We start from the raw sequence: 26,437 nt of genomic DNA, 5'->3' as shown, positions 1-26,437 counted from the left end.
ATCCCTCTGTCTGTCCAGGATGGCCAGGACCCCTGCCAGGGGGCTCAGAGACCTTGGCACAGAGCCCAAGACCCCTGTGGGTTTGATTATGATCCATGGAGCAAATTACCAACCTTAGATGAAGATCTGCAAGTCGCAACAGTTTAGGTAGAATGATAGTGAATTTATCATGGGGTGAAAAAATAGATTTTTGGGGTTTTTAGAATCTGGGTCTCACATTCTCTGAACCTCAGAGAAAGAGAAAACAATTCTTACCTCAGAGAAAGAGAAAACAATTCTTACCTCATTTACTGCTCCTGTGTTGTTCACAAGTGGAATGCATGGTGGAAGATTGTTTACCTGAAGGGAATTGGAATTGATAATTGGATTCTGGTGTGAGTGTTGATTCACTGACCAATTGAATCCAGATGTGTGTGTTGGGACTGTCAGCTGATGGTCATGAGATGCTGTGCAGTGCTTGGCAGATTCAGTTTAGATGTAATGTAATATAGTGTAATATAATATAGAATAATATAGTATAATAAAGTAATTAATTAGCCTTCTGATAAGATGGAGTCCTCCTCATCATTTCTCCCACATGTTGGGCAAAAATATCACCAATACCTTATTAACCATGAGAGGAATAGTGGATTTGTCTTTACAAACCAGCTGTTGTCTCCTGGTAGATAAAACCAGCACTGGGGGATAAAAGAAATAATGGGAAGGATTCCACTGATTGATGAATGGAAAAAGATATTTGCTTTTACAAATAAACTTTAGGTTTGCTGATAAATGAAATTTGACATTGAGAGATGAAAGAAACAATGGGGAAGAAAAACACCTAAATTCAATTAAAAATGAAAAGGGAGGATCATACATTAGAGGGAAATCTTTGGGATCAAGTGTTTTGGGAGGTCTGTACCTCTCAAGTACCTCAAAAATGGGGAAAGAGAGAAGGGAAATGTGGCTGGAAATTGGGATAAAAAGGAGGCTGGGTGCTCCAAAAATTGGAGACCCCAGGTGAATGCCCCATGGCCTCTCCCTTTAATGGAATAAAGTAAAAGGACTCCTCTGTCTCCTTTTTGGACATAAACCTCTGGTGTTTCTGGGTTAATTTTCCTAACAACCACAACTGTGGGCAGGATCATGGTCAAACCTCCTGTTCCCTGTGCTCCCAGCGTCCAGAATATTCCTTGGTGGGAGCTGTTGGTCATCAGGCAGAAGAACAATGCCCTGCTGCATGTTCCTCTCAATTCCCCATCAACAAAAACCTCAGGATTTCCCCCTGGTTCTGTACCTGCACCATGGCCTCTGCCACAGTTGGAATTTTGCATTTTCTCCCCCGTTTTATGCCTCCAGCACTGGGGAGGTCCCACCTCGAGTCCTGTGGCTGTTTTGGGCCCCTGGAGGGTTGTGGAAAATTGCCCACCTTGTTGCTGTGGGGTGAGGGAGAACTGAGGGAGCTCCAAGGCATCTCTGAGGTGGGATAACCCAGGCTCTTGTGTTAATCCATCCCTTGGAGTGGATTAAAGGACATGGAATGATTGGTGTTTGCACACATACACACACACACATATATATTTTTTTTATATATATCACATTTATTTTAACACTTTGTTTGCAATGGAAATCGTCTACGTAGTCATTTTGCTTATTTCCTTTAGAAATACACCAATATAAAAGTATAAAAATAACACTTTAGAAAATACACGAGGGAAAGAAAGAGGAAAAAAAAGAAAGGATCAGGGAAATAAAGAAAAAAAAGAAAGGATCAGAGCAGAGAGTGGAGAGGAGAGGTCTCACCACCCATGGATGCAGTGACAAGACTTGGTTATTGCAATTTCAGTGTCCACAGTCAAAGTGATGGTCACAGTCTGGATCCATCAGGGGTGGAAGCTCCAAAAACTCAAAGTTCAGTGGGATAATACAAGCTCGGGGAACAGCCAGGTACCTTCCCTGGGGTCAGGAGTTTGTAACACTGGGGTCATCCCAGTCCTCAGCAATGAGTCTGTGATCCCTCCAGGCTCTCTGATGGTTTGTGCCCCTTCTAAGACCTGACTCTGCCTCTCCTGAGTGTGGCTGAGCCAGTTCTGCCCCCTCACAGGGGATGAACCCCCCCAGCCCCTCCATGGGAGTGCTCCTGATGCTCCCCTGCGGCCCAGGGCACAGCCAGGGGGATGAGGATGCACAGCTGCCCCAGGCACTGCTCAGGGACACCCCAAATCCCATGGAAAGGTTCTGCGCACCCCAAAAGGCTCTGGGGAGCCCAAACAGGCACAGCCAGGGGTTGGGGGGCACCCAAAGGCAGCACTGGGGTCTGGGAATGGCACAAAACAAACCAAGGGGTGGGGATACCCCCAAAATGGAGACCAGGGCTGGGGATATCCTCTGAGGGACAGCCAGGGTGCAGAGGGGCACACTGAGGGCTCCCTGGAACACACGGGGAGAGCCCAGGGAGCACAGAAAGGCCCATGGAGATGCCCAGCCACGCTCTGCTCCCACCTGGCCTGCACTTCTGACCCTGCTGATCCCTCTTGGCACCCTCAGACGCTCTGCACTCCCTGTTTGGCATGGCCTGGTCCCTCTCACTCTCACCCAAGCATCCTCAGAGACCATCTATTCCAAAAGTATCCCTTTTCCCTTTCCTTTCCTTGAAATTTCCTTTCCTTTCCTTGAAATTTCCTTTCCTTGAAATTCCCTTCCCTTATTCCATTTCCCTTTGTCCTTCCACTCCCTCTCTGTCATTTCTGACCCCTCTGCCCATCACATCCTGCCCCCAGAGCTTCTCCTTCCTCCCATCTTCCTTCCCCACACATTCCCATCCCCTCCCCAGTGCTCAGAGATCCTGCTCACCTCTGCACAGAGCAAAGGGAAAAGGGGAATGACAGTGTGGGGGCAATAGGGTAAAAGGGAAATTCTGCAAGTTTTATTTATAAAATTTATAGATTTGGACTGGATTAGGGGATTAGGGTGGAGGGAAGACACCCTTCACCCCACCCCTCTAGCACTGTACAGAGTTTATTTACAAATTCCAGCCTCCGGTGGATCTGGGATCACACACACACATTTACAGGTGGGCAAGTAAAAAAAAAAAAAAAAAAAAAAAAACAAAAAACTATGGAATCATTTAGTTGGAACACATCCCAGCAATCATGGCACAGTCCATTTGTCCATTTGGCAATTCTCTTTGCAGGCTCTGCTGTCCCATGGCTCCAGGAGCCCAGATCCTGCGGGTGAGGTCAGGCTGCACCAGCATCCCCAGCTCAGAAGCTCTGGGAGCCCAGGCTGTGGCTCTGCTCCTGCAGAGGGGAGGCTGAGGGGGCCGTGCTGTCCCCAGGAGAGGCCACGTTCAGGTACCCAATCTCTGAGGGCTGTGAGGGGGACAGGCAGAAGGAGGAATCCTGGCTCTCAGCCTCTCCCTCAGGCTTTGTGCTCTGCGGGGCCTTCAGGGCGCCCAGGGGCTCTGGGAGATCTCGGGGTGGGAAGCTGGAAACAAATTTACATTTTCTGTCATTCTGTGCAGTCTGAGTGACCCCTACCCAACAGCTCTGAGCAGCACGGAACAATGTGGGTGCTCTGTTCTTGGAGCAATTTTCCTAACAGGTCCAGAACCTGCCTGGACCGTCCTCCACCTCAACAGTGCCTGGGGCTGTCACCAAACCCCCAGAGCTGCATCTCCAGAGCTGAATTGTCCCTCTGCCTTCCCCCCATCTGGTCTGGCAAGGATTGGAATGGAGGAACATCCCACATTTGGCAAGGACTGGAATGGAGGAACACACCCCAGAGCGATGTGGGACACAGCTCTGGCCACACGAGGACTCCCAAGTGTCACCACCTCTTGTATCAAGAGTCCTCCAAAGCCCCTGAGCACCACGATTCCTAAATCCCACAGCGCTCCCCAAAATATTCTGAAAATTGGACTTCTCCATCCCATCATATGACTGGTTTCAATACCATTTTAATACTATTTTCCCTAAAATTGGACTTCTCCATCCCTTCAGCTGATTGGTTTCAATACCATTCTAATGCCATTTTAATACCATTTCAATACCATTCAAATACTATTCAAAATGGCATTCTAATGCCATTTTATTTTTCTTAAAATTTGACTTCTCCATCCATTCAGCTGACTGGTTTCAATACCATTCTAATGCCATTTTAATACCATATCAATACCATTCTAATGCCATTTTATTTTTCCTAAAATTTGCCTTCTCCATCCCATCACCTGACTGGCTTCAATACCATTTTAAATGCCATTTTAATACTATTTTCCCTAAAAGTTGACTTTTCCATCCCATCAGCTGACTGCTTTCAATCCCATTTTAATATTATTTTCCTTAAAATTGGACTTCTCCATCCCATCACCTGACTGGTTTCAATCCCATTCTAATGCCATTTTAATACTATTTCAATACCATTCTAATACCATTTTATTTTCTCTAAATTTTGATTTCTCTATCCCATCACCTGACTGGTTTAAATATCATTCTAATGCTATTTTAGTACTATTTTAAATGGCATTTTAATACTATTTTCCCTAAAATTGGACTTTTCCATCCCATCAGCTGACTGGTTTCAATACCATTTTAAATTCCATTTTAGTACTATTTTTCCTAAAATTTGACTTCTTCATCCCATCAACTCGCTGGTTTCAATACCATTTTAAATGCCATTTTAATGCTGTTTTCCCTAAAATTGGACTTTTCCAACCCATGGTATTGACTGGTTTCAACACCATTCTAATACCATTTTATTTTTCCTAAACTTTGCCTTCTCCATCCCATCACCTGACTGGCTTCAATACCATTTTAAATGCCATTTTAATACTATTTTCCCTAAAATTTGCCCAAAAACTACCAAAAAAAAAGCCCCTGGGAGGTGAAAGCTCAGGGTGGACCAGCCAAAATGCTGCAGTGGCTCCTCCCTGGCTGCCCCTCTGTCCCCCCCACGGTACCTGGCACGAGGAGGTGGCAGCACCTTGCTCTGAGGGTGGCTTCCAGGAGCAAGCTTCAGGTCCTGGAAGGAAGAACAGAGGCTTTGAAAGGAGGAGACACAGGTCAGACCCTCAATTCCAACAATTCCTGGTCTCCCCCAGCTTCACTGAGAGTCCTCTGCACCAAGTGCAGCCCCATGAGGTGCTAATCAGGGGTTTGCTTGTCCTTTGGGTGTAAATTTATTCTAAAAAATACAAACCAAGCCTCACCAAGTGAGCCCCAAACAGCCCTTTCCCCGTCAACAGCTCATTTCCAACCTGCCTGGGTTCTCCCCAAATTAAAAGTCCCAAGAAACTCCTGAATCCACCTGGTTGATCTGAAAACTTTGATTCTCTGGATTTTCTCCGGCCAAAGTTCTTCATTAACAACTTTCCCTCAGCTCAACAATTACTGCTCAGCTTGGCCTGAGGAGGGACCACTCCTCCTGGCAGGAGGAACATCCCCAACCTTCTCCTTTCCTAGAGCAGCTTTGCAACTGAGCTTTGACCAGCTCTGAATGTGCCAGGTGAGATTCCTGTCCCTGAGGAAGGGGATCCAGGGGCAGCAGCTCAGGGAGGAGCACGGGCTGAGGTGAGGGCCTTCAGCTCCTCACAGAGCCTCTCCTCACTACATCTGTATGGAGATTCAGCTCCTCCCCACATTTGTATGGAAATTCAGCTCCTCACCACATCTGTATGAGATTCAGCTCCTCACAGAGCCCCTCCTCACCTGCATGGAGCCCTCAGCTCCTCACAAAGTCCCTCCTCACTACATCTGTATGGAGTCTTCAGCTCCTCACCACATCTGTATGGAGTCTTCAGCTCCTCACATCTGTATGGAGCCTTCAGTTCCCCCCAAAGCCTCTCCTCACCACATCTCTATAGAGATTCAGCTCCTCACCAACCCTCTCCTCACCACATCTGTATGGAGCCCTCAGCTCCTCACAAATCCCCTCCTCACCACATCTGTCACCACCAACTACCCCGGGAGCCCTTTCCATCTCAAGGGATGGACCCAGCTCCCCCTCAGCCCCTTCAGTTCTGTGACTCCTGCTGCTCCCAGCCCTGCTGGGCCTCACCTCAGTGCTGGGAGCAGGGCTGCTCCTGGCCAGGCGCTGCGAGGAGCCCACAAGGCTGGAGAGCTGGAGCTTGTCCTGCAGCCGCGCGTTCTCCTCCTCCAGGGTCTTCCCTCTGAGCATGGCACAAAGCACGGGTTATTCTCCTTCCAGCCATGCCCCATTTCCCAACAGGACTTTTCTTTTCCAGCCTCAGAGCTGTTGCTCTCCACAGCCTCCAGCTCAGTGGTGAGGTTGGATGGGGAAATGGGGTAATTAAATCCCTAATTACAGCCATGATTACAGACAGTGCACCCACAGCCCTGACTTTCTTCTGGAATTCTTAAGAGAAAGAGGCACAAAACCAGGAAAAGGGAGGATGGACATCACCTGCTCTGCAGGGAGGGAATCCCAGAGCGGAGGCTCCACGGGGACTCCTCCTGGTCTGAGATTTTTTGGAGGAGCCGTCGCCTCTCCTGCAGTAATTTCTCGTTCTCAGCAGTGATCTGGGCAATCAGCACCTTCCCCTGAGGGTGGTGGAGAAGGAAAGAACAACCACCAGTTACTCTTGACTCTTCTCTGTCCTCTGCACACCTCAGGGCTTTCCCAAGGGTGCCAGCTCCTACACTTTGGAATCACCACCCCTGGAAGCGCTCAAGAACCACATGGATGTGGCACTTGGGGACATGGTTTAGTGTTGGTTGCACTTGAAGATCCTCACCTTAAAGGTCTTCTCCAACCTCAGTGACTCTGCAATACCCTGTTTGATGTAAAATACCCCAAAAAGAGGCCCTGGGGTCACTTCCCAGCAGGAATTGCTGAGGCAAAGGAACATGGAGCCCAGCCAGTGTCAGACTGGGATTTGAGGATGTGGATTCCCCCAAGGGCAATCCTGAGCCAGGAATTTCCTTTTGGCTTTTTGTTACTATAGGTTGGTGTCCCTGGTGCCTTCCTGCAAGGAGGGAGTTTGGACAAGGCCTGGAGTGCCAGGACAAGGGGAATGGCTCCCATTGCCAGGGGGCAGGGTCAGATGGGGTATGGAGAAGGAATTGTTCCCTGTGAGGGTGGGCAGGCCCTGGCACAGGGTGCCCAGAGCAGCTGTGGCTGCTCCATCCCTGGAAGTGTCCAAGACCAGACTGGACAGGGCTTGGAGCAGCCTGGGATGGTGGAAGGTGTCCCTGCCATGGCAAGGGGTGGAATGGGATGAGCTTTAATGTCCCTTCCAACTCACACCATTCCCTGAGTCCATGATCACTTTCACAGAATCACCAAATCACAGAATGACCAGGTTGGAAGAGACCTTAAAATCATCGAGTCCAACCCAGCCCCAACCCCTCAACTAAACCCTGGCACCCAGTGCCACATCCAGGCTTTGTTAAACACACCCAGGGATGGTGACTCCTCCACCTCCCCAGGCAGCCATTCCAGAACTTTGTCACTCTTTCTGTAAAAAAACTTTTCCTAATATCCAACCTAAATTTCCCTTGGTGCAGCTTGAGGCTGTGTGCTCTGGTTCTGTCTCTGTCTGGAGACAGAGCCCAGCCCCAGCTGAGCACAGGCACCTTTCAGGAGCTGTGCAGAGTGACAAGGTCACCCCTGAGTCTCCTTTTCTCCAGGCTGAGCACCCCCAGCTCCCTCAGTGGTTCCTCACAGGGTTTGTGCTCCCAGCCCCTCTCCAGCCTCGTTGTCTCCTCTGGATGTGCTCAAGCTCTCAATGTCCTTCCCAAACTGAGGGGCCAGACTGGACACAGCACTCAAGGTGCCAAGGGCAGAATGACCTCCCTGCTCCTGCTCCACACCATTCCTGACCCAGCCAGGAGCCATTCTTGGCCACCAGGGAATGCTTTTGGAAGCAGCAATGCCCCTGCAGCCTCCCCTTGCTGGAGAAGCCCTGGATGTGCCCTCTCACCTTTTCCACTTGGAGTTTGGACTCGCTGAGCTCGTTTTCCAGCTGTTTGATCCTGCTGTCCCTCTGTTTCACCTCGTGGATGAAAGTCTCCTTGGCCCTGCGGATCTTGTCCTTGTGTCTGAGCTGCATCTCGTTGTATTTCCTGGGCAAACAGGGACAATCAGGCTGGGAAAGGCACTTTGGCTCGGGGTCACTGTTATGGGAGCTTCTTTGAGCCAGGTCTAACAAGTTCTGAGGTTTATAACACACCTAAGGAGAGCAGAAAGGCTGGGAGAGCTGGGAGTGCTCACCTGGAGGAGAGAAGGCTCCAGGGAGAGTTCAGAGCCTCTTCCAGGGCCTAAAGAGGCTCCAAGAGAGCTGCAAAGGGATTTTGGACAAGGACCTAGAGTGCCAGGACAAGGGGGAATGGTTTCCCACTGCCAGAGAGCAGGGATGGATGGGATATTGGAAGGAAATCCTTCCCTGGCACAGGGTGCCCAGAGCAGCTGTGGCTGCCCCTGGATCCCTGGAAGTGTCCAAGGCCAGGTTGGAAGGGCTTGGAGCACTGTGGGATAGTGGAAGGTGTCCCTGGTGGAACAGGATGGGCTTTAAGGTCCCTTCCCAGCCAAACCTGTGTGGAATTCCCTGACAGCAGACATGGGGGATGAGCTCACTGCACACAGGGCCAGTGGATTTAGTGCTAAAAGCTGAATATTGGACAGGAAAGTCCACAGCAGAGCCAAACGCAAGAGCAGGCCCAGGCAGGTTCGTGGGCATTACCTGACATAGAGATCCTTCTGGTTCAGGAGTCTGACACCCTCTTCATACAGGGCTTTGTTCTCCTCCTTCAGCAGCACCAGCTGCTCCGAGAGCTTCTGGTTCTCCTTCTGGCACTGCACATGCTGGAAAAGGGCTGGGTTTAATATATCTGCCCTCTGAGAACTTGGAGGCAAATTCTCATCTCTCACCTCGTCCTGGGGACCCAACAACACCACAACACCCAGGAGCAGATTGCAGCTCCTGATGGTCCTGTTGGCCCTTGTATGATGAGAAACCCCCTCCCTGTCACTCACCTCACCAGCATCCAGCTTCTTCTCATCCTCCAGGACGTGCAGGGTCTTGGCCTGGAGCTCCACGTGCATCTTGGCCAGCGACGCCTCCGTCTCCCGGGAATGCCGGAGCTGCTGCCTCAGCTCCTCCACCTGCTGCTCCAGGAGCCTCCTGGGAACACCACGGGGACAGTGAGAGCTGCAGGGGTGTCCCAGACTGCAGGGCAAGGTGTGTTCTATTGCCATCTGTATGGCAGCTGTCCTTTGTCAAGTGGGCAGTTTTCCTTTTCTCTCTCTCTGAGTGATCACAATCACTCCTCCCTCTGGGGAGACATCTGCTGATAACAGCCATTGAATGTCACTGCATGGCTGATAAGAGCTGCAGCATCCCATTGGGAGATGTGAGCCCAGAGGGAGGAGCCAAGCATTCCTACCTGGATATAATCTGGAGATTCTGGAACACCAGCACGGCTTCTGCACTGGATTTCCCAGAGGAACAGCAGCTGCCTCTGCCCCTGGATCTTCAGAGGAAGAGACTGCACCTTTCTCCAGGATCCCTGCTCCAGCAGAGCCACCCCTGACACTGCAGGAGGGCTGAGCCACAATTCCAATGGGACTGCTGCCAACAGCCTGACCCACAGGGTGTCAGGTTGGGTTCTGACTCTGCCAGTGTTGTTCTAGTGTACTGCATTGTTTATTTTATCCTTTTATTTCCTTCTCTAGTAAAGAACTGTTATTCCATGCTCCCATAATTTTTGTTGTCTGAGAGCCCCTTAATTTAAAATTTATAGCAATTCAGAGGGGGAGGGAGTTCATTTTCTCCATTTCAGGGGAGGCTCCTGCCTTCCTTAGCAGACACCTGGCTTTCCAAACCAAGACAAGGGGGATGTGCCCCCTGCCCCCACGGTGTCTGTCTGCCACCCAAAACACCCCCCTGCTCCTCTTGCCCCAGCTGACATGGAGGGGAAAAGGAATCAGCACATCCCAGTTTTATCAGTGACACAGAAAGGAGGGATGATACACTGGGATCATTCCCAGCTGCACAGGGAAGAGGGCTTGTCACAGACATCTTTTATGAAAAATCCTTTCCTTAGGATTTTTCCTCCTGAGAAGCTGAGAGGGCTCAAGAACAAAATGTAAACATTGATTATCTGCTGCTGTGGAATGCAACAAGTAGATCTTTGATTGGCCCATGTTGGTTGTTTCTAATTAATGGCCACTCACAGCCCAGCTGGCTCAGACAGAGAGCTGAGCCACAAACCTTTGCTATCATTCTTTGCTATTCTATTCTTAGCCAGCCTTCTGATGAAATCCTGTCTTCTATTCTTTTAGTATAGTTTTAATGTAATATATATCATAAAATAATAAATCAAACCCTCTAAAACATAGAGTCAGATCCTCATCTCTTCCCTCATCCTCAGACTCCTGTGAACACAGTCACAGGGGCTGTTGGCATCCCTGCACTGACAGGAGAGGCCATGGCCCTTCCAAGGCAGATGAAGCCTCCAATAATCTTTTAAATCTCAGGAAGGGGGAATCCCTGGAGAACTCCAGGGATCAGGCAGGTCCAAAGGGAAGACAGGAGGTCAAATCAGTGGTTTGGGTCTCCCTGAACCCTCCCAGGAGCTGCTGGAGGGCTGGCACAGCCCCTGCACAGCACAGAGACCTTTTCAGCTGCTCCTCGTGAAGTTCCTGCTGCACTCGAGCTTCATTCTCCCGAGCTTCCTTCAGCTCCTCTTCCAGAAGCTTCTTGTCAGAAGCACGAGCCTCTGCCAGCAGCAGCTGGTGCTGGGAATCCTTCAGCTTCTGCTGCAGTTTGGAGACCTTGGATTAAAATGGACACAGATTAAACTTTCTGAATGAACAGCCCAATGTCTGAATCAAATCCCCCAGTGGCTGAGGCATGGGAAGGAAAGATTTCCTTGTTTTCACTCCAAGTCCATTAAAAGCAAAAGATTTGCACTGGCTACCTGATTTTGGACCAAACACTATGGCATGAATTCCCAACAATCCTTTTTTCAACCCAATCTGATCCTGCTCACACCAAAAGAGAATCCAATGACTTCTGCAGGAGCATGGCAGAATCAGTGCCATGGAAAACACAAGGTTTGGAATTTCCAGCCAGTGAACAGTAGGAAATTATCTCAGCAAGAACAAGATTAAGGTTTCCTGTGCCTGTCAGCCCCACTATCAGTATTTCAGAGATACTGGGTTATCAGACATGGCTTCTATTGCCTTGATTATGCTCCCACTAATTACAGGCGTTTTTTCCTACAACATTAAGCTGATGGATCACAAAAAGGAATTTGGGGAAGCAAACCTGCTTGCTTTCTGCACTAGAGCTGCACAGAACTGTCAAACTCACACTCACCTTCTTTTGTGCCTCTCCTGCTCTGGATTTCTCCTGGGCCAGCCTCTCCTGGAGGCTGCTCCTGAGCTTATCAGCCTGGGAGCACTTGGAGAGCTCCAGTTCCAGCTCCTTGACCTTCTGCTGGCTCCTGTCCCACTGTGCTGAGAGGGAGGAACATGTTTCTGTGGTCTCTGAGAGTTTGGCCCGGGCCTGCTTCAGCTCAGCTTTGACCTGAGATCCCAGAGAAGAAATCAGATTTATACTTCAGCATAAATCAGCTGGAATGGCTTGGCTAGGGAAGGGGAACAGGATTCCAGAAAGAGGAATCACAGAGGAAGTAAAGCATGTTTTATTTGGATGCAGAGAAATTTGTCACAGAATCCCAGAGCACTTTTGGTAGGAAGGGCCCTTAAGGATCACCTGGTTCCTGTGGGAATCTATAAAATTAGAGGGTTTTGGCAAAGTTGCAAAAAGGCAGGCTTTAGGGACAGTTCCAACCCCCCATCATGGGCAGGGACACCTTCCACTATCCCACAGTGCTCCAAGCCCCATCCAACCTGGCCAGGAACATTTCTGAGGATGAGGCAGGCACAGAAATGTCTCTGGGCACCCTGTGCCAGGGCCTCACCAATCTCATAGGGAATTCTTTCCTCTCAGTAGCCTGTGTAATGCTGCCCTCTGGCAGTGGGAGCCATTCCCTGTGTCCAGTCCCTCCATCCCTTGTCCCCAGTCCCTCTCCAGCTCTCCTGGAGCCCTTTTAGGCTCTGGAAGGGCTCTGATCTCTCCCTGGAGCTTCTCTTCTCCAGGTGAACAACCCCAGCTCTCCCAGCCTGGGGGAAGATGGGCTCCAGCCCTCATGGCCATCATTCCCACGGAGCTGAGGCACTCAGGGGAGCCTGGCTGTGTCCCTACCTTGGTGCATTCCTGCTGGAGCAGCAGATTCTGCCTCTGGAGGTCAGCATTCTTCTCCCTCTCATACCTGAGCTCCCTCTCAGCAGAGCTGCACAGGTTCTGCACGCGCCGCAGGTCCTGGCGCAGCTGCTGCAGCTTCTCCTCCTGCTGCTGGAACCTCTCCTCAGACACACCCTGCAGCAACAGCAAAGTCACACAGAAATTAACTTTAAGGCAGGATAAAGGTGATTCAGGAAGGCAGAAGCAGGATTTCAGGGCATTTGGGCAGGAAGATGTGCAAAACCTGGCATTTCTCTGTCCTGTTTCCTCCCCTGTCCCTGCAGGGCTTTAGGAGCTTTGTGGATGTGGCACTTGGGGACATGGTTTGTGATGAAAATGCATTGCTGGGTTAATAGTTGGACTTGATCTCAGAGGCCTTTTCCACCTTAATGATTCTCTCCATCACCTCAGAGAAGCCAATACAGCTCCTGAGGCTGAGGAGGAAGAGGTGATAACCTGGATGAGGGAACAAGTCCCTGTTGAAACAAATCCATTCTATCAAAGCAAAGCCACCAGGACACTTTGGATTCTTGTACCAGTCTCACTCAGGCATCCAAGCAGGAGTGACACAGCCAGCCCAGCTCCCAGAGGGACAGGAACACAACAGGACAAAGCCTGGGCACTGGGAGGTGTCACCTTGGGAGGTAACTGATCCCCTTAGCTCACTCACCTTTCTATCACAAACACAAAAGCCTGGCGTGGACCAAAGCCTTTCTGTCCTGCATCACTTTCAGCATCCCCATTTTGCATCCTCACCTTCTGCTCTTGGAAGCAGACAGAATTCACTGAAGACCAAATCTGCTTTCTCAGATAATCCCCAGGTAACTTTCCCAAGCTGGAAAAAGTCTGTATCCAGCACTGTGGGATCTGGCAATGTCAGTCATCCTGGAGGTCCATTGGTTCCATTGGTTTTGTGGGGTTTTCCCTAAATTCTTCTATCAGGATCCCTTCCCACATCCACTGCACTCCTTGTGTCCTGCTCTGCTCCTCCCAGATGATTTTCTGCTTCTTGATATAATTAGAATTCCAATCCTCTCCTTCTCATTCCCACCCTGGCCATCCACACCACCCTGTCCTCTTTTCTCTCCCAAATCTTTGCACAGAAGCTGAGCTCCTCCTCAGTCTCCCCATCCTGAGTTCTTCCAGCATTTTCTCCCTTTCTCTTTCAGCTCACAAAGTGAGAAAACTGAACAAATTCCATTTAAATATCTTATTTCTGCCATGTGCAATCAGTTCAGTTTATCCAAATCCCCATCACATCCAAAAGCACAACACAATGAAATCAGCACATCCTTAATTTCCAACCATCACTCACACCACAGGGCTGATGTCACTTTGTTTTTTTAAGATTTTCTAAGCTTTCTGATGTTGACATTCTTGTAACAAACTTTTTTACACGGTTTCTGTAAATAACTCATTGTTTTGCATTCTTTTATAGAGGAAGAAAAAGCTGATAGATGTTAGTCTGTCCAGTGTCATTGGAGAGGTGGCACTGTCACCCTCCAATCCGCTGTCATTCTTAGAAAACTATAAATGTTAGAGTCAGAAAATAAACTTCCCTTTTTCTTCACCTTGAGAACAGCGGTGTGAGCTTGTGTTCTTCCGTGTCCTACAGCAACAGGCTGACTTCCAGCCCACTTTAATTACATTTGCCTGTTAATTAATGACAAAAAGCAGGATTCGGATGGCAAAGCTGCCCATACCTGTTTCAGGCTCCCCTCTAAGCTGCCTGCAGAGCTCTGCCATGGGAGGAACCTGCTCTCCCTCTGCTCCAAGCCTGGGGTGATCCTCCTCATGTCTCCCTGCTCCCAGGCACTGCGGATGTCACATCTGAGCTGGGCAATTTCTTCCAGCAGCAGCCTCTTCTCTTCACTGCTCTCCTTGAGCTGCTTTTCCAGCTCCTCCTTCTTCTTGTTGCTCTCTAGTAACTCAGAACTTGAAGGAGAAATAGTAAAGGAGAGAGGTAACTACACAAATCCACGGAAAACAGCCTTAAAGGGGAAAAACTTGTGCAGTGAAACACTCCAGTGCTTTGGGAGGCTCCAAAGGGGATTCAATCCTGTGTGCAGCAGCTCTGGGCAAGGGTCAGTCTGCCTGGGACACTTCCCACAACACCACGTGTGTCCAAAGGCTCAGCTCTGCCCTGGAAGAGGTCACAGGCTGGCCAAGGAATGCTCACAAAGGCACAGGAGCTGCTCTGGACTCAAAGTCACAGGGAAGCACTGGCTGGTGTCCCAGCCCAGCTGCCTGACTCATCTCCACCCAAACTCCAGCTCCATTTTCTCCATCCAAGATCAAAGCTGTGGCTCCTCCACCCCTGGCAGTGTCCAAGGCCAGGGTGGACAGGGCTTGGAGCAACCTGGGATAGTGGAAGCTGTCCCTGCCCATGGCAGGGGGTGGAATGGGATGAGCTTGAAGATCTCCTCCTCCCCAGAACAGTCTGGAATTCTGTGATTCTATGTCCTGGATGTCCAGGCTGGAATCACCATCCCTGGAAGTGTTCAAACACCTGTGGATGTGGCCCTTGGGCACACGTGTTAAGAGTGAACATGGCAGTGTTGGGATTCAGTTGGACTCAGAGATCTTGGAGGGCTTTTCCAGCCTGAATGATTCCATGGTTCCCCAGCAGCTCCCTCTTGCCTTCTCCTGGCTGTGCTTCATCCCAGTACCAGTAATGGACACTGTAACCACGCTGGATTTAATCCCAGTTTTTATTTACTAAGGACAGATGAGCACCTGAGCCCTGATGCTCCAGCTCCAAATTTTTTCCTGCTCTACTCAAAAAGGGGAGTGGGACCAACAACTGCTGCCCCCTCCCCTCCAAAAACACCCAAATTCCAAGGATTACCCATATCTCCAGTGGGACCAGGACTACCAGCTGGAAACCCTGAGGAGCCCAAACCCACAACAGGAGATTTTTTTGAGATCCTCTTTAGTCCAACTTCAAGGGAAGAATCCTCCTCCCTAAGGACAGCTCCCATTTAGGCTGCTCAGAATCTGGGAGAGCTGCAGAAAAAAATCTTTAATCCTGGCTGATCCTGACTAAGGAAAGTCATCAAGAGATGCTGACCCAAGGAGAACATGAAGATGCCAAGCCCATTTTTGCCAGAAGCAGCCCCATGGGGAGTTGGGAAAGGCTCAAAACTTAATTTAGCAAAGACAAGGAGCAAAAAATACCACAGGTTTTGTTCAGGTTTACCAGAGCACTTCTTGTTCTTCCCTCAGGTTTTTGATCTGTTCTTCCAAAAACACCACTTTAGCCATCTGCTCCTCATAGGTCTTTGCATCTGCACTGGGATCCTCCTGCTTCTGCTCCACTTTGGGGCTCTGTCCTCTGTCTTGCAGGACTTCAGAGGCCTGGAAGGTCAGAAAACACCAGGACTTGGATTTCCTTTGCTCTGATGAAATCTTTGGAGCCATCCAGGGCAATCTGGGGACTCCAGCAAGATATGGCTGGTGATTCTGTGGCTAAATCATTGCAGTTCTTCCCCCTCAAAGACACATGTGAGTCCTTTTTCCTGCATGGAAAGCAGCTGTGTCTCAACTAGCACCAAGCCATGGTTCTTTATTTGATTTCACCCCACTGTGGCACAACTCAGGGATTTACAGCATATGGCAAAGCCCTTTCCAAAAGCAAACCAGGAGGGGAACAAAGTGTGGGTTGAGGTGGCTCTCACAGAGGTGCTCCAACTCTACCCCAAACACCTCCCTAGGGATGGCATCTCCTCTCCCAATGTCACCCAAGCCTGTAACACCAGGTAACAGCACACCCTCAACAGGAGACTGGAGGAGAAGATGCCAAGAAAATTAAATGAGCAGGAAAGAAGGAATTGATCAGGACAGAAGAACTCAGAGCTGAACCACAGCTGGAGTCTGCCCAGTGTCAGATCTGCTGCCCATCTGTGATGGACTCAAATCCTTCAGACACAAACACCATCATCCTCACTAAACACCAACTTTGATTGCTAAAGCTTTTCCATCAACAGCTCCTCCTGAGCTTTCAATCCCAGCTATTTCAATCCCAAGGCATCTTATCTACACCAAGACAAATTTGCTCCTATTTGAGCAACACACCCCAGCAGCTCCTGCCTGCATCAGGAACCACAAGAACTGGGAATTCTTTCCATGTCTCACCTCTGGAATTAGCAAAGCACTGTCTTTGTGTAGCTTCTCATGGGATACATCCACCAGATCCCTGCTGGCTGATGCTCTCTGGACACTTGGGAAGGTGTTTTTGTGGCCTGGGAGCTCTGAGTGGGAGTCAGGCAAACCCTGCAGAGGTAACAACAGAGTCAGTGCATGGAACACACCCCAAATGACAAGCTCAGGAAAAGATTTCTCCTCTTAATTGTCCAAAAATCTCTTAAAAACAAGGAGAGATTTCCAGGTGACAGAACCCAATGATTTCATGCAAATCTTGTTTCCAGCACCATTGGGAAATGATTCATTGCAGAGCAGCAGCTCCATCCAAAGGGAATGAGCCCATGTGGGAGGCCAGGAATTCACCAAAGGTGAATTCATCCAAAGGAATTCATCCACAGGAATTCACCAAAGGTGAATACATCCAAAGCTCTCTACGCTAAAGGCTGCTCCAGTCTAACACAGGGCTCTGGATTCCACCTTCTCCTGAACCCTTTGATAGGAAAACAATCCCTCCTTCAGGAGGAATTCCTTCAGACCTTCAGGGATGGATGATTTGGATTCAAAGATCTCTGGATCACGAGCAGGCTGAACTACCGTGTCCAAAAGGGTTCCAAAAGGACTCTTCCCATTTTGCCCACCATTCCCCAGATCAGACAATTCCTTTCCACGTGTGCATTGACAGACTGACCCAGCCTCTTCCTCCCAAGCTTTGATCCCGAGTTCCAGTGTGGATTTGCTGCAGCAGGACCAAGCCCTGGCCTCTAGATGCCACTGTTCCTCCAGCAGTGCCCGAGTCTGTGCAGCTCTGCCAACAGCTCAGCACTTCCATGGATTTGCACTTGGATTCAAGGAAGCAACAGGACTCAAAAACTTTTTATCACTCTCATAGCGATAAAAAATGGGATTTGTCACGGCTGTGTCCCCCCATTGTCCAGGCTCCTGAATTTTCACCCCAATTTTCAGTGCTTGCCCTGGCAGCCCTTGGACAATTTTGCTGGCACCACTCACTGTCTCTCCTCTGTGGCCCAGCTGGAATACAAGAGTTCCAGCAACATTCCCAGCAGGGAAACCTCCAGGAGCTGATTTAGCACCTAAATTGGTTCAAGCCAAGTGTGCCAAGGCCCTTGGGGAAATCCCAGCAGGATGTTCATTTTTCAATTCATGAAATTATTGCCTGAGTCTAAAAATTCCCACTCTGCCCTCCAGACAATCAGGGTTTGGCTACAAAGTTGGAATTCCTGATTTGTTATCAGATTCACTGAAAGGAAAGTGAGTTCTAGAGTTAGAGATGATGCCATGAGAGCAGCTGGATTGAAAACTCTCCACCACAGGTTTGAAAGTGGCTGGGTTGGAGAAATGCATCAGGAGATGGCAGGCAATGAGTTTGGGGAGCAGCTGGGGATGTTTCATGGAGAAATGCATCAGGGGATGGCAGGCAATGAGTTTGGGGAGCAGCTGGGGATGTTTCATGGAGAAATGCATCAGGGGATGGCAGGCAATGAGTTTGGGGAGCAGCTGGGGATGTTTCATGGAGAAATGCATCAATAGGTGCCAGGCAATGAGTCTGGGGAGCAGCTGGGGATGTTTCATGGAGCTCCCACCACAGGGGCTGCACACACCTGGCTGCCCAGAACCTTCTCAGCCTTCAAATCTTCCCTCAGCAGCTCCAGCTCAGATGCCAGCTGCTTTCTCCTTTCTCTCCTCTCTCCCAGCTGACTTCCCAGCTTGTCTATTGTTTCCTGACAGCTTTCCAACATCTGGAACAAGAAAAGTTCAGGGTCACTGCCACAATATCAGAGAGAAGCAGAGTGCAGGATTTGTGTCTTCTAGGAAACAAGGAGAGGAGAGGAGAGGAACAGTTCTCAAATGTTTCCATTGGAATTCCTACACTCTTATCCAGGGCTCACAGAGCCTCCACTGACCCAAAACACCTTGGGAAGCTCCTCTGCCATCTCTGTCTGGCAGATGCAATTTTTGGGCTGGCAAGGAACAAATGGACAGGAAAGTTAACCCAGAACGTGATGGGGATCAGCTTTAAATGCACCCACACATCCCCTGGTTTCACTAAACCCTCAACAAGAATTGAGCACCTTCACACGGGTGAAAACTTCACACTCATGGGGAGACAACAAACTGCTCAGCTGGCAGAGCTGAGGGCAAGAACTTCCTAAGGGGAGAGTCTTCATGGAGATCACGTTGGCTGCTTTCCTCCAGTGATCCATGAGGGGCTACAGATCCTCAGGAGAGGGTGACAAAGAGCATCCACAGCAAAGAGACACTTCAGATGCTCATGTAAAACATTTCTAAACAGAACAGTTCATTTCCCAAGGGAAAGCTCTCACCTCCTGCATCTCCTGAGCTCCAGACGTCACCTGCTCACTCCCATCCATCTCACTTTTGTTCTTCTGCACCTCAAACAACTCTGTCTCCAAACTGGTGATCTGAACATGGACAAATGCCAAGTTAAAACCACACCAGGACTCACAATTAAATGCACAGCTACTCCTGAAGTGCTCCTTGTGCTGCTGTTATGGGATCAGGCCCATGCTGGAAGCAAGGAACAGGAGGGGATGTGCATGGCCAGCTCCAGCTCATCCCTCATCCTGCTGCTTCCAAGGAGGAAGGAGCCACCTGGTCTCAAGCCAGAAAAAGATGGAATTCTGCTCCACAAAAGCAGTGGAACAACCCAGGCACATGGTGAAAACTCCAAGCTTCCACACATTGTGGTGCTCCCCCAGCATGGAGGAGCCCAAGACACCCCAGTTTAGGTGCTGGGTCATCCCTGTTCCCTGTGCTCAGAGTGCTGATCTCACCCAAGCAGATGTTCAGCCTGGACTTACCCTGGTCCCTTCACTGCTCATAGGAAGTTTTCAGTCACTCCTGAAGGGCTCTAAGGACTTGGGATTTGGGAGAGCAATGCACTGATCTCTGTAAGCACTGACCTCTGTAAGCACTGACTTTTGTTCCTCCTGGCACCTCTGGGCAGGCAGAGTTTGGCCAAGGTCTCACACTGCATTTGGATCATCAAAGTTTTTGGTCCTGAAGTTATAAAGGGCTCAAAGGACTCTGAGCAGCCCAGGTAAGGATCATCCCAGAGGAGCAGCTCAGCTTCTCTTCCCCATTAGGGATCCCAAGATCCCTTTCCACAATCCAATCCTGGCACTGGCAGCCTCCCTGCTCCTCTGCCAGATTCCCTTTCCTTAGGCCTGAGATCCAGTTTGGGCTTATTTCTAAAACCCCTGGCTGGACTGCCTGAGCTTGGCTCTACTGACATGAGCTGGGACACTACAGGGGATGAAATCCAGCCCCACAGAACCCCAGACTGGTTGTGGAGATCCCAGAATCCCAGGATGGGTCAGGTTGGAAGGACCTTAAAGCTCATCCTGTTCCATGGGCAGGGACACCTTCCTCTATCCCAGGTTGCTCTGGACACTTCCAGGGGTGGGGCAGCCACAGATTCTCTGGACAACCTGTGCAGGGCCTCCCCACCCTCACAGACAAGAAATTCTCCCTCATATGTAATCCCAAAGCCAAAGAAGTACCAAATCCCTGCCAATCCCAGTCCATTCCCACAGCAGCACCTCAAAGCCCCTGAGCTTTGCTCTCCCTGAGGAGTTCCTGGCACCAACTGGGTCTGCTGGAGCTCCCAGAAGGGAATGGCCTCTTCCCAAACACACAGGAAAGCTGCTGCAACACTGCTTTTTAAATCAAAGATATGAGCCCATCAATGTGTGAACAGGTATTAAAAGTGGGGTGAAACACCCAGACCTCCCACAGAAGACCTAAAGGACAACAAACCTCTCTCCTGCTGCATGACTGGATGATAATTTGGGGTTCAGCAACACTTTGGAGCTCCAAAAGGGATCTCAAATGCAAAACACACCTCCCCTCCTCACCCCAGTCAGCCTTTGGTCAGAAGTTGATATCCAGCAATGCATTTCTTTGGTCTCCATCCAAGCCATTAACTTTTAAGCACTTCATTTGTGCTCCCAAATCCTGTGCCAGCAGCAGAACAATCCTCACTCTGTGTCCCACTGTCCTGCTCCTGAGTCACAGCCTGACCAGCCAAGGCTTCTGCAGCTGGGCCAGCACCAAAAACCCTCCCAAGCCCTTCCCAGCAGGGCAGGACTGGAAAACACCCAGCAGTTCTGCCCTGCCCAGGGCTCTTTAAGCCCCCTGAGAATGCAGGACACAGCAGATGGATCTATCCATGGGTTAAACCCCACCTCCTCATCCATCCTGACTCTGCTCTGCATCCCCCAAAATGGTTCTTTGTTGTGGTGGTCTCAGTTGTGGGTTTCTCTGGGTCTGGATTGAAGGCACTGAGACAGTAGTTCATGTTCACACTCAGGTGTTTATTATTTCTTATCAGTGAAACAGTCTCACTGCTGTGAGTTCTGCAGCTTTTCATTAGAAGGCACAAAATGCCTAACAATCTCTTGGTACAAGGGCTTTTAAGAATAAACTGTCCAATTAACAACTGACACCTGGATTATTTACCCTTTTAACCCAATAACTGATCCCAATGTGGACTTTGCTGCTCAATTACAAAATGCCACCCAAACCCATGAGGAAGGAGAAGCATGAAGGAGAAACCCAGGACAACACCCTGTGCCCTCCATCCTGCTGCCATCCACAACATACTAAAAATCCCAAAATCTAAACTAGGAAAATGAGGCTGGGGAAGTATCAGTTTCTTTTGGTCTGAATTTAAGGCACTTGAAACAGTAGTTTTATGTTCACACTCAGGTATTTATTATTTCTTATCAGTGAAACAGAATCACTGCTGTGAGTTGGGCAGCTTTTCATAAGAAGGCACAAAATGGCCAACAATCTTGTTATAAGGTCTTTCATCAATTAACAGCAGACAATTTTATCATTTTATCTTTTATCAATTAAGAGCTGACACCTGGATTATTTCCCCTTTTAACCCAATAACTGATCCCACAGAGCTGCAATGGGACTTTTCTGCCCAATTACAAAATGCCAACCCAACCCATGAAGAAGGAGGAAGAAGAAGCACGAAGAAGAAACCCAGGATAAGAGTAGAAATTCTGGCTGGTTTTCCTGTCAAACCAAACACAGCAGAGGGCAGGGCCAGCTCAAACATTCTGTTTTTCCAATCAGAGGGAAAAGTAGATGGAATGAAAGAAACCCAAACCTTGTCTCTCCCATTCCTTACTCACCTTCTGGTGCAGTCCCTCCACTTTGCTTTCCTGCTTGCTTTGGCTCTGTGTCTCTCCCAGGACTGATTCCAGCTTCTCATTGTGCTCAACCAAACCCTCTTGTTCCTGCTCCAGTTTCTGCAGCTTGTGAAGGAGCTGGGAATTCCTGCCCTCAGTGCTCTCCATGGCTTCCCTGCACCTGCAAGCAAAACTCAGCATCACCAGGCTGGAACTGCATCCCAGCTAATCCAGGGAGGAAAAACCAAGGTTTTTCTCACATTCTCTGCTGGTTTGCAGTCTCACATCCAGCATGGCCTTATTTAGATGGGAATTAGGGGTGATGGGGTCTACACAAGGGATGATGGGCAAGAAACAGGTCAGGCATGAGGCTGCCAACAGCAAATTCAGCTGCTTGAGGTGGAGAACAGGCTTGGGAAGCTGAAGGGAAAGGGTCAGAGGGCTTTTGGAAGAGAATCAGCTTCCCTGTCCTCCCTGAACCTGCCAGATGAGATGCAGCATCTCCTGAGCAGGTAACTGGGAGAATAAAGCTTTGAATTCCATTAGAAATCCCTGTTTCCATATTTCTGGTTGAAATATGGAACCATATTTCTGGTTGAAAGGCAGGTGTTTTGGGGCACTCCTGGAGAGCAACCAAATCCAAAGAAAACTTCCCAGCACTAAAACAGGTTTAAAAACAAGGATTTTAAACAACATGATTTTTAAACAATAGGGGTTTTTTTTGTCTGTGGAAAGCCCCAAAAGCCCAACTCTCTTCTTTTAGGAAAGCAACAAACTCCAGGAAGTATCAGCATTAAACTGGAAGAGGTGATTGCTCAGGACTGCATCTCCTCCAAATTTTCCCATTTGGGAGCAGAAGGACAAAGTCCTAAAGAGTATTTAAAATAATTCAATAATCAAATAATCCTGCAAGAGAGAGCAGCAGAGACAGCACCAGGAACCAGTGGAAGTACAAGGGGTGAAGGATTTCTGCACCTCTCACCTTTTGTGCAGAGTTTCCACACCCTGATCTCCATGTTCCTGATATGGGGCAGCTCTGCTGGCACCAGGGTCTCCATCAGCTCCTGCTTCCTCCTGTGTGCCCTGTGCCTGAGAGAAAATCAACATCAGCACAGAACAAGGACTGAGATCCCAGAATCACAGCCTGGATTGTTTTGGAGGGACCTTCAAGCTCATCCTGTTCCACGGGCAGGGACACCTTCCTCTATCCCAGGCTGCTCCAAGCCCCATCCAATCTGGCCTTGGACACTTCCAGGGATGAGGCAGCCACAGCTGCTCTGGGCAAACTGTGCCTCACCACCTCCAGAGCCAGGAATTCCTTCCCAATATCCCATCCAGCCCTGCCCTCTGGCAGTGGGAGCCATTCCCTGTGTCCTGTCCCTCCATCCCTTGTCCCAAGTGCTTCTCCAGCTCTCCTGGAGCCCCTTTAGGCCCTGCAATGGGCTCTGAGCTCTCCCTGCTGCCTTATCCAGGTGAAACCCCCAGCTTTCCCAGCCTGGCTCCAGAGCAGAGGGGCTCCACCCTCAGAGCATCTCCTTGGCCTCCTCATCCAGCTCCAAGAGCTCCACATCTTTCCCCTGCGAGCACAGAGTGACTCCAAAGCCACAGAAATAAAACACACGAGCCACACCAGCTCCATCTCTGGGCCCTAGGAGCCCCCCAGAACATGCAGGTTCTTACAGACAGCTAGGGGACCGTGTTTTTGTGGAATGACAGAGAGGGAACACCTGCAGTGAGGCCACTCCAAGTCCCTCTGGTGCTGGTGGCTCTGGCCTCTCGCTCCGCTGGTACTCACAGATCTCCTCCTTCAGCTGCTCCACCTGCAACACACAACGCCCCTCTGAGCTCTGCTGAACATTCCATTCTCATATTTGTTATTCATGGATTACTATTTCCTACCCTGAGGGATTGGCTGAGATGCTGTGGATGCTCCAGCTGCTGAGTGGCCTCTGTCACAGACATCTTTTTATCAAAATCCTGTCCTTGGGGTTTTTTCCTCCTGAGAAGCTGAGAGGCCTCAGGAACAAAATGTAAACAATTATTATCTGCTGCTGTAAAATGCAACAGGTGCATCTGGGATTGGTCTCATGTGGTTGTTTCTAATTAATGGCCAATCACAGTCAGCTGGCTCGGACAGACAGCCTTTGTTATCATTCCTTTCTATTCTATTCTTAGCCAGCCTTCTGAGATGAAACCTTTTCTTCTATTCTTTTAGTATAGTTTTAATGTAATGTATATCATAAAATAATAAATCAGCCTTCTGAAACATGGAGTCAGATCCTCATCTCTTCCCTCATCCAAGAACCCCTGTGAACACGGTCACAAGGCTCAGGTAAGGAGCAGCAAAAGTGGGAATGCTGCTGCTCCAATCCATTCAAGAATGATTTTCCTGAATTTATTTCACTTCCTGATCTGTCAGATTCCAACTGCTGTTTCTGAGGACACTTTTCAGTGTCTTCCATCCATGGGATCAATGGAATTCCATTTCCTGCAGCAGCTCTTCACAGTCACAGCTCATCCCAGGCCAACTGCCCAGCCTGTTCCTCCCCTACCCTTCATAACCCACAGGCAAGAAAACATGTTTCAGGACACCAAGCTGCTGTAGTTGGCAATAAAGCACATTTTCTACTTCTGTAAATTAAAAATTGGGGGGTTCCCAACTTCTGTGCCAACAGTTAAACCACAATCCTAAGAATAAAGGGAATTTGCTTTTAGCTTAACAAGTGGCTGGAACTGATCTCAATCTGGCCACATTTTTTCCTGTTCAGCGATCAAAATATATTATGTATATTATATGATCAAAATATAATATGTATCTGTATGGTTTTTGTCTATATAGACATATATATATTTATATATGATATAAAATATAATATATATCATCATATATAATATATAATTATATAAAATATATAATTATATTCATTTTATATATAATATATAATATATAATATATAATATATAATATATAATATATAATATATAATATATAATATATAATATATAATATATAATATATATATATTAATATTTTATTTCTACTTCTTTATAAGATATAAATACACTTGTGTATCCAGAATGACTAAGAGGAGCAATGTCCTACAACGAGGAAAATATTTGGAACAAAAATACAAGTAAACAGAGGGATTTGAACTAAGTTATGATTTTCTGCAGCTCCAGAAAGAGACTGCTGTAAATACAAGGCTTGAGGTGACAGACATGGAAAAATCAACAATTTTTTCAAATGCAAGGAATAAAACTATAAAAAAAAAATCTGTGCTATAAAAAATACTGTAAAATTCTGAACACCTCAAATGGGAATAAATCCCATTCAAGATATTATCTGATAAACATTATTTGAAAAGTATCTTCTCAGAGATGCTTGTATTAATTTAGCAACACTCATGTGACATGAGAGAAGTGCAAGGCAGCCAAGAGTTCTCGTGCTGGGATGGCAGAGGCTCTCAAAGGCTGATATAAGGAAATCAGGAGATAAGAACAGCAGTAGATTTTGTGCCCAATTATACATTTTAATAGGAAGCAGACTCTTCTATCCCTTCCCTGTTGGCAACCTCATTAAGGAATTATCTGGTTGACAGTTCCTTAATTGCTCCTTAATTCTAGGTGGCATTTAGAGAATCCTGGCTGTATAACACTAAGCATTTAACTAACAGCAATGTAAGAAGTCATTCCATTAAGAGAACCCACAGAAAATAAACAAATCAATCAATGTGGCTGAGTTAAAAAGCAAAGGGGCTGAGAGGAATCAAAAATGAGCATAAAATTAAAATAGATTTTGAAATTTATGGGGGTTTTAGGCTAGACTTAGGTAAAGTGAACTCTTTAATCCAGTCCAGGGAAAGGCTCATGTGTTCCTTACTCTATTTACACACTTGAGTTGGATTAACCCTGATCAGCACAGAGCTGATCCCTCTCCATCAGCACAGGAAGATGTGTCCCAAAGTCTCCAAGCCACCACCCAGTTAGAATCCCTCAGATTCCTCCTGCATTGAAGGAAGTTGCCAGACCTGCGTTCTGCCTAATTCCCGAATTTTACTGCTCTGTGAACCCTGCCACAGCCAAACTGCAGCTCTGGAAACACTGGGCATGGAACAGCGAGGGGAAAGGGGAAGGCAGGGCAGGTTTGGGAGCAGGGAGGACTTTCAGGGATGACTTTCAGGATTGTTGGCTTGGCTCGGTGGATGCTCACCAGCTCCAGGAATGCTTTCCTCTCCAGGTCGAGGGTCTGCACGCGCGCCCGCAGTGCCAGGATCTCCTTGTCCAGCCGGCTGTTGTGCTCCATGGCCCTCTGGAGCTCAGCCCTGTCTGGAGACAGCAGCACCAGGGAATGAGCTGGGCACTGCCAGGACCTGCCTGCCCCAATCCAAGCACGGATTCCAGGCTGATCCCACACGTGGAAGAGGTGGGAGGCAGCATGGACATGTCCCACATCCACTGGGAGCACATTCTGCATCCACGGAAAATACATCCTGCATCCACTGGGAATACATGGGAATACAGCCTACATCCACTGGGAATCCATCCTGCATCCACTGGGACCACATCCCAAATCCACTGGGAGCACATCCCAAATCCACTGGGAACACATCCCACATCCACTGGGAATATGTAGCCACATTTCTCCTCACAGAGAAAAGCAAGGCACAATTCTTCCCAAGAATATTTCTGGGTTTCACATTCTCTGAACCTCAGAGAAAGAAAACACAATTTTTATCATTTGCTGTGCCTGTGTTTGTGCAAAAGTAGAATGCAAAATGGAGATTGTTTACCCACAGTGATGGTGTTTTGTTTCCTTGGCCTATCAGGGTGTGTGTGTGTGTCAGGACAGTCATGAGATTGAGTG

General features: G+C 48.6%; 1 protein-coding gene across 1 annotated transcript in view; it reads right to left on the bottom strand.

The window, feature by feature from the left end:
* Positions 1-1,579: 1,579 nt before the first annotated feature.
* The window catches only part of CCDC30 (coiled-coil domain containing 30), a 37,864-nt gene continuing 13,006 nt past the window's right edge, over positions 1,580-26,437 (bottom strand). The window contains exons 6-24 of the mRNA XM_058039153.1: positions 25,784-25,899; positions 23,301-23,393; positions 22,556-22,662; positions 21,577-21,754; positions 18,733-18,831; positions 18,010-18,147; positions 16,382-16,519; positions 15,447-15,604; positions 13,951-14,182; positions 12,209-12,382; positions 11,318-11,527; positions 10,613-10,770; positions 8,971-9,118; positions 8,678-8,799; positions 7,919-8,060; positions 6,400-6,536; positions 6,034-6,145; positions 4,937-4,998; positions 1,580-3,465 (exon numbers count right to left, since the gene is read on the bottom strand). Coding sequence (XP_057895136.1) covers positions 3,243-3,465; positions 4,937-4,998; positions 6,034-6,145; positions 6,400-6,536; positions 7,919-8,060; positions 8,678-8,799; positions 8,971-9,118; positions 10,613-10,770; positions 11,318-11,527; positions 12,209-12,382; positions 13,951-14,182; positions 15,447-15,604; positions 16,382-16,519; positions 18,010-18,147; positions 18,733-18,831; positions 21,577-21,754; positions 22,556-22,662; positions 23,301-23,393; positions 25,784-25,899 — 2,747 coding nt within the window. The 3' untranslated portion in view covers positions 1,580-3,242. The remainder of the gene's footprint in view (positions 3,466-4,936; positions 4,999-6,033; positions 6,146-6,399; positions 6,537-7,918; positions 8,061-8,677; positions 8,800-8,970; positions 9,119-10,612; positions 10,771-11,317; positions 11,528-12,208; positions 12,383-13,950; positions 14,183-15,446; positions 15,605-16,381; positions 16,520-18,009; positions 18,148-18,732; positions 18,832-21,576; positions 21,755-22,555; positions 22,663-23,300; positions 23,394-25,783; positions 25,900-26,437) is intronic.

This window comes from Melospiza georgiana, chromosome 22, assembly GCF_028018845.1.
Source record: "Melospiza georgiana isolate bMelGeo1 chromosome 22, bMelGeo1.pri, whole genome shotgun sequence".
NCBI lineage: Eukaryota > Metazoa > Chordata > Aves > Passeriformes > Passerellidae > Melospiza > Melospiza georgiana.
Note: the sequence above shows the minus strand (reverse complement) of the source record. Positions and strands in the feature narration are given on the sequence as shown.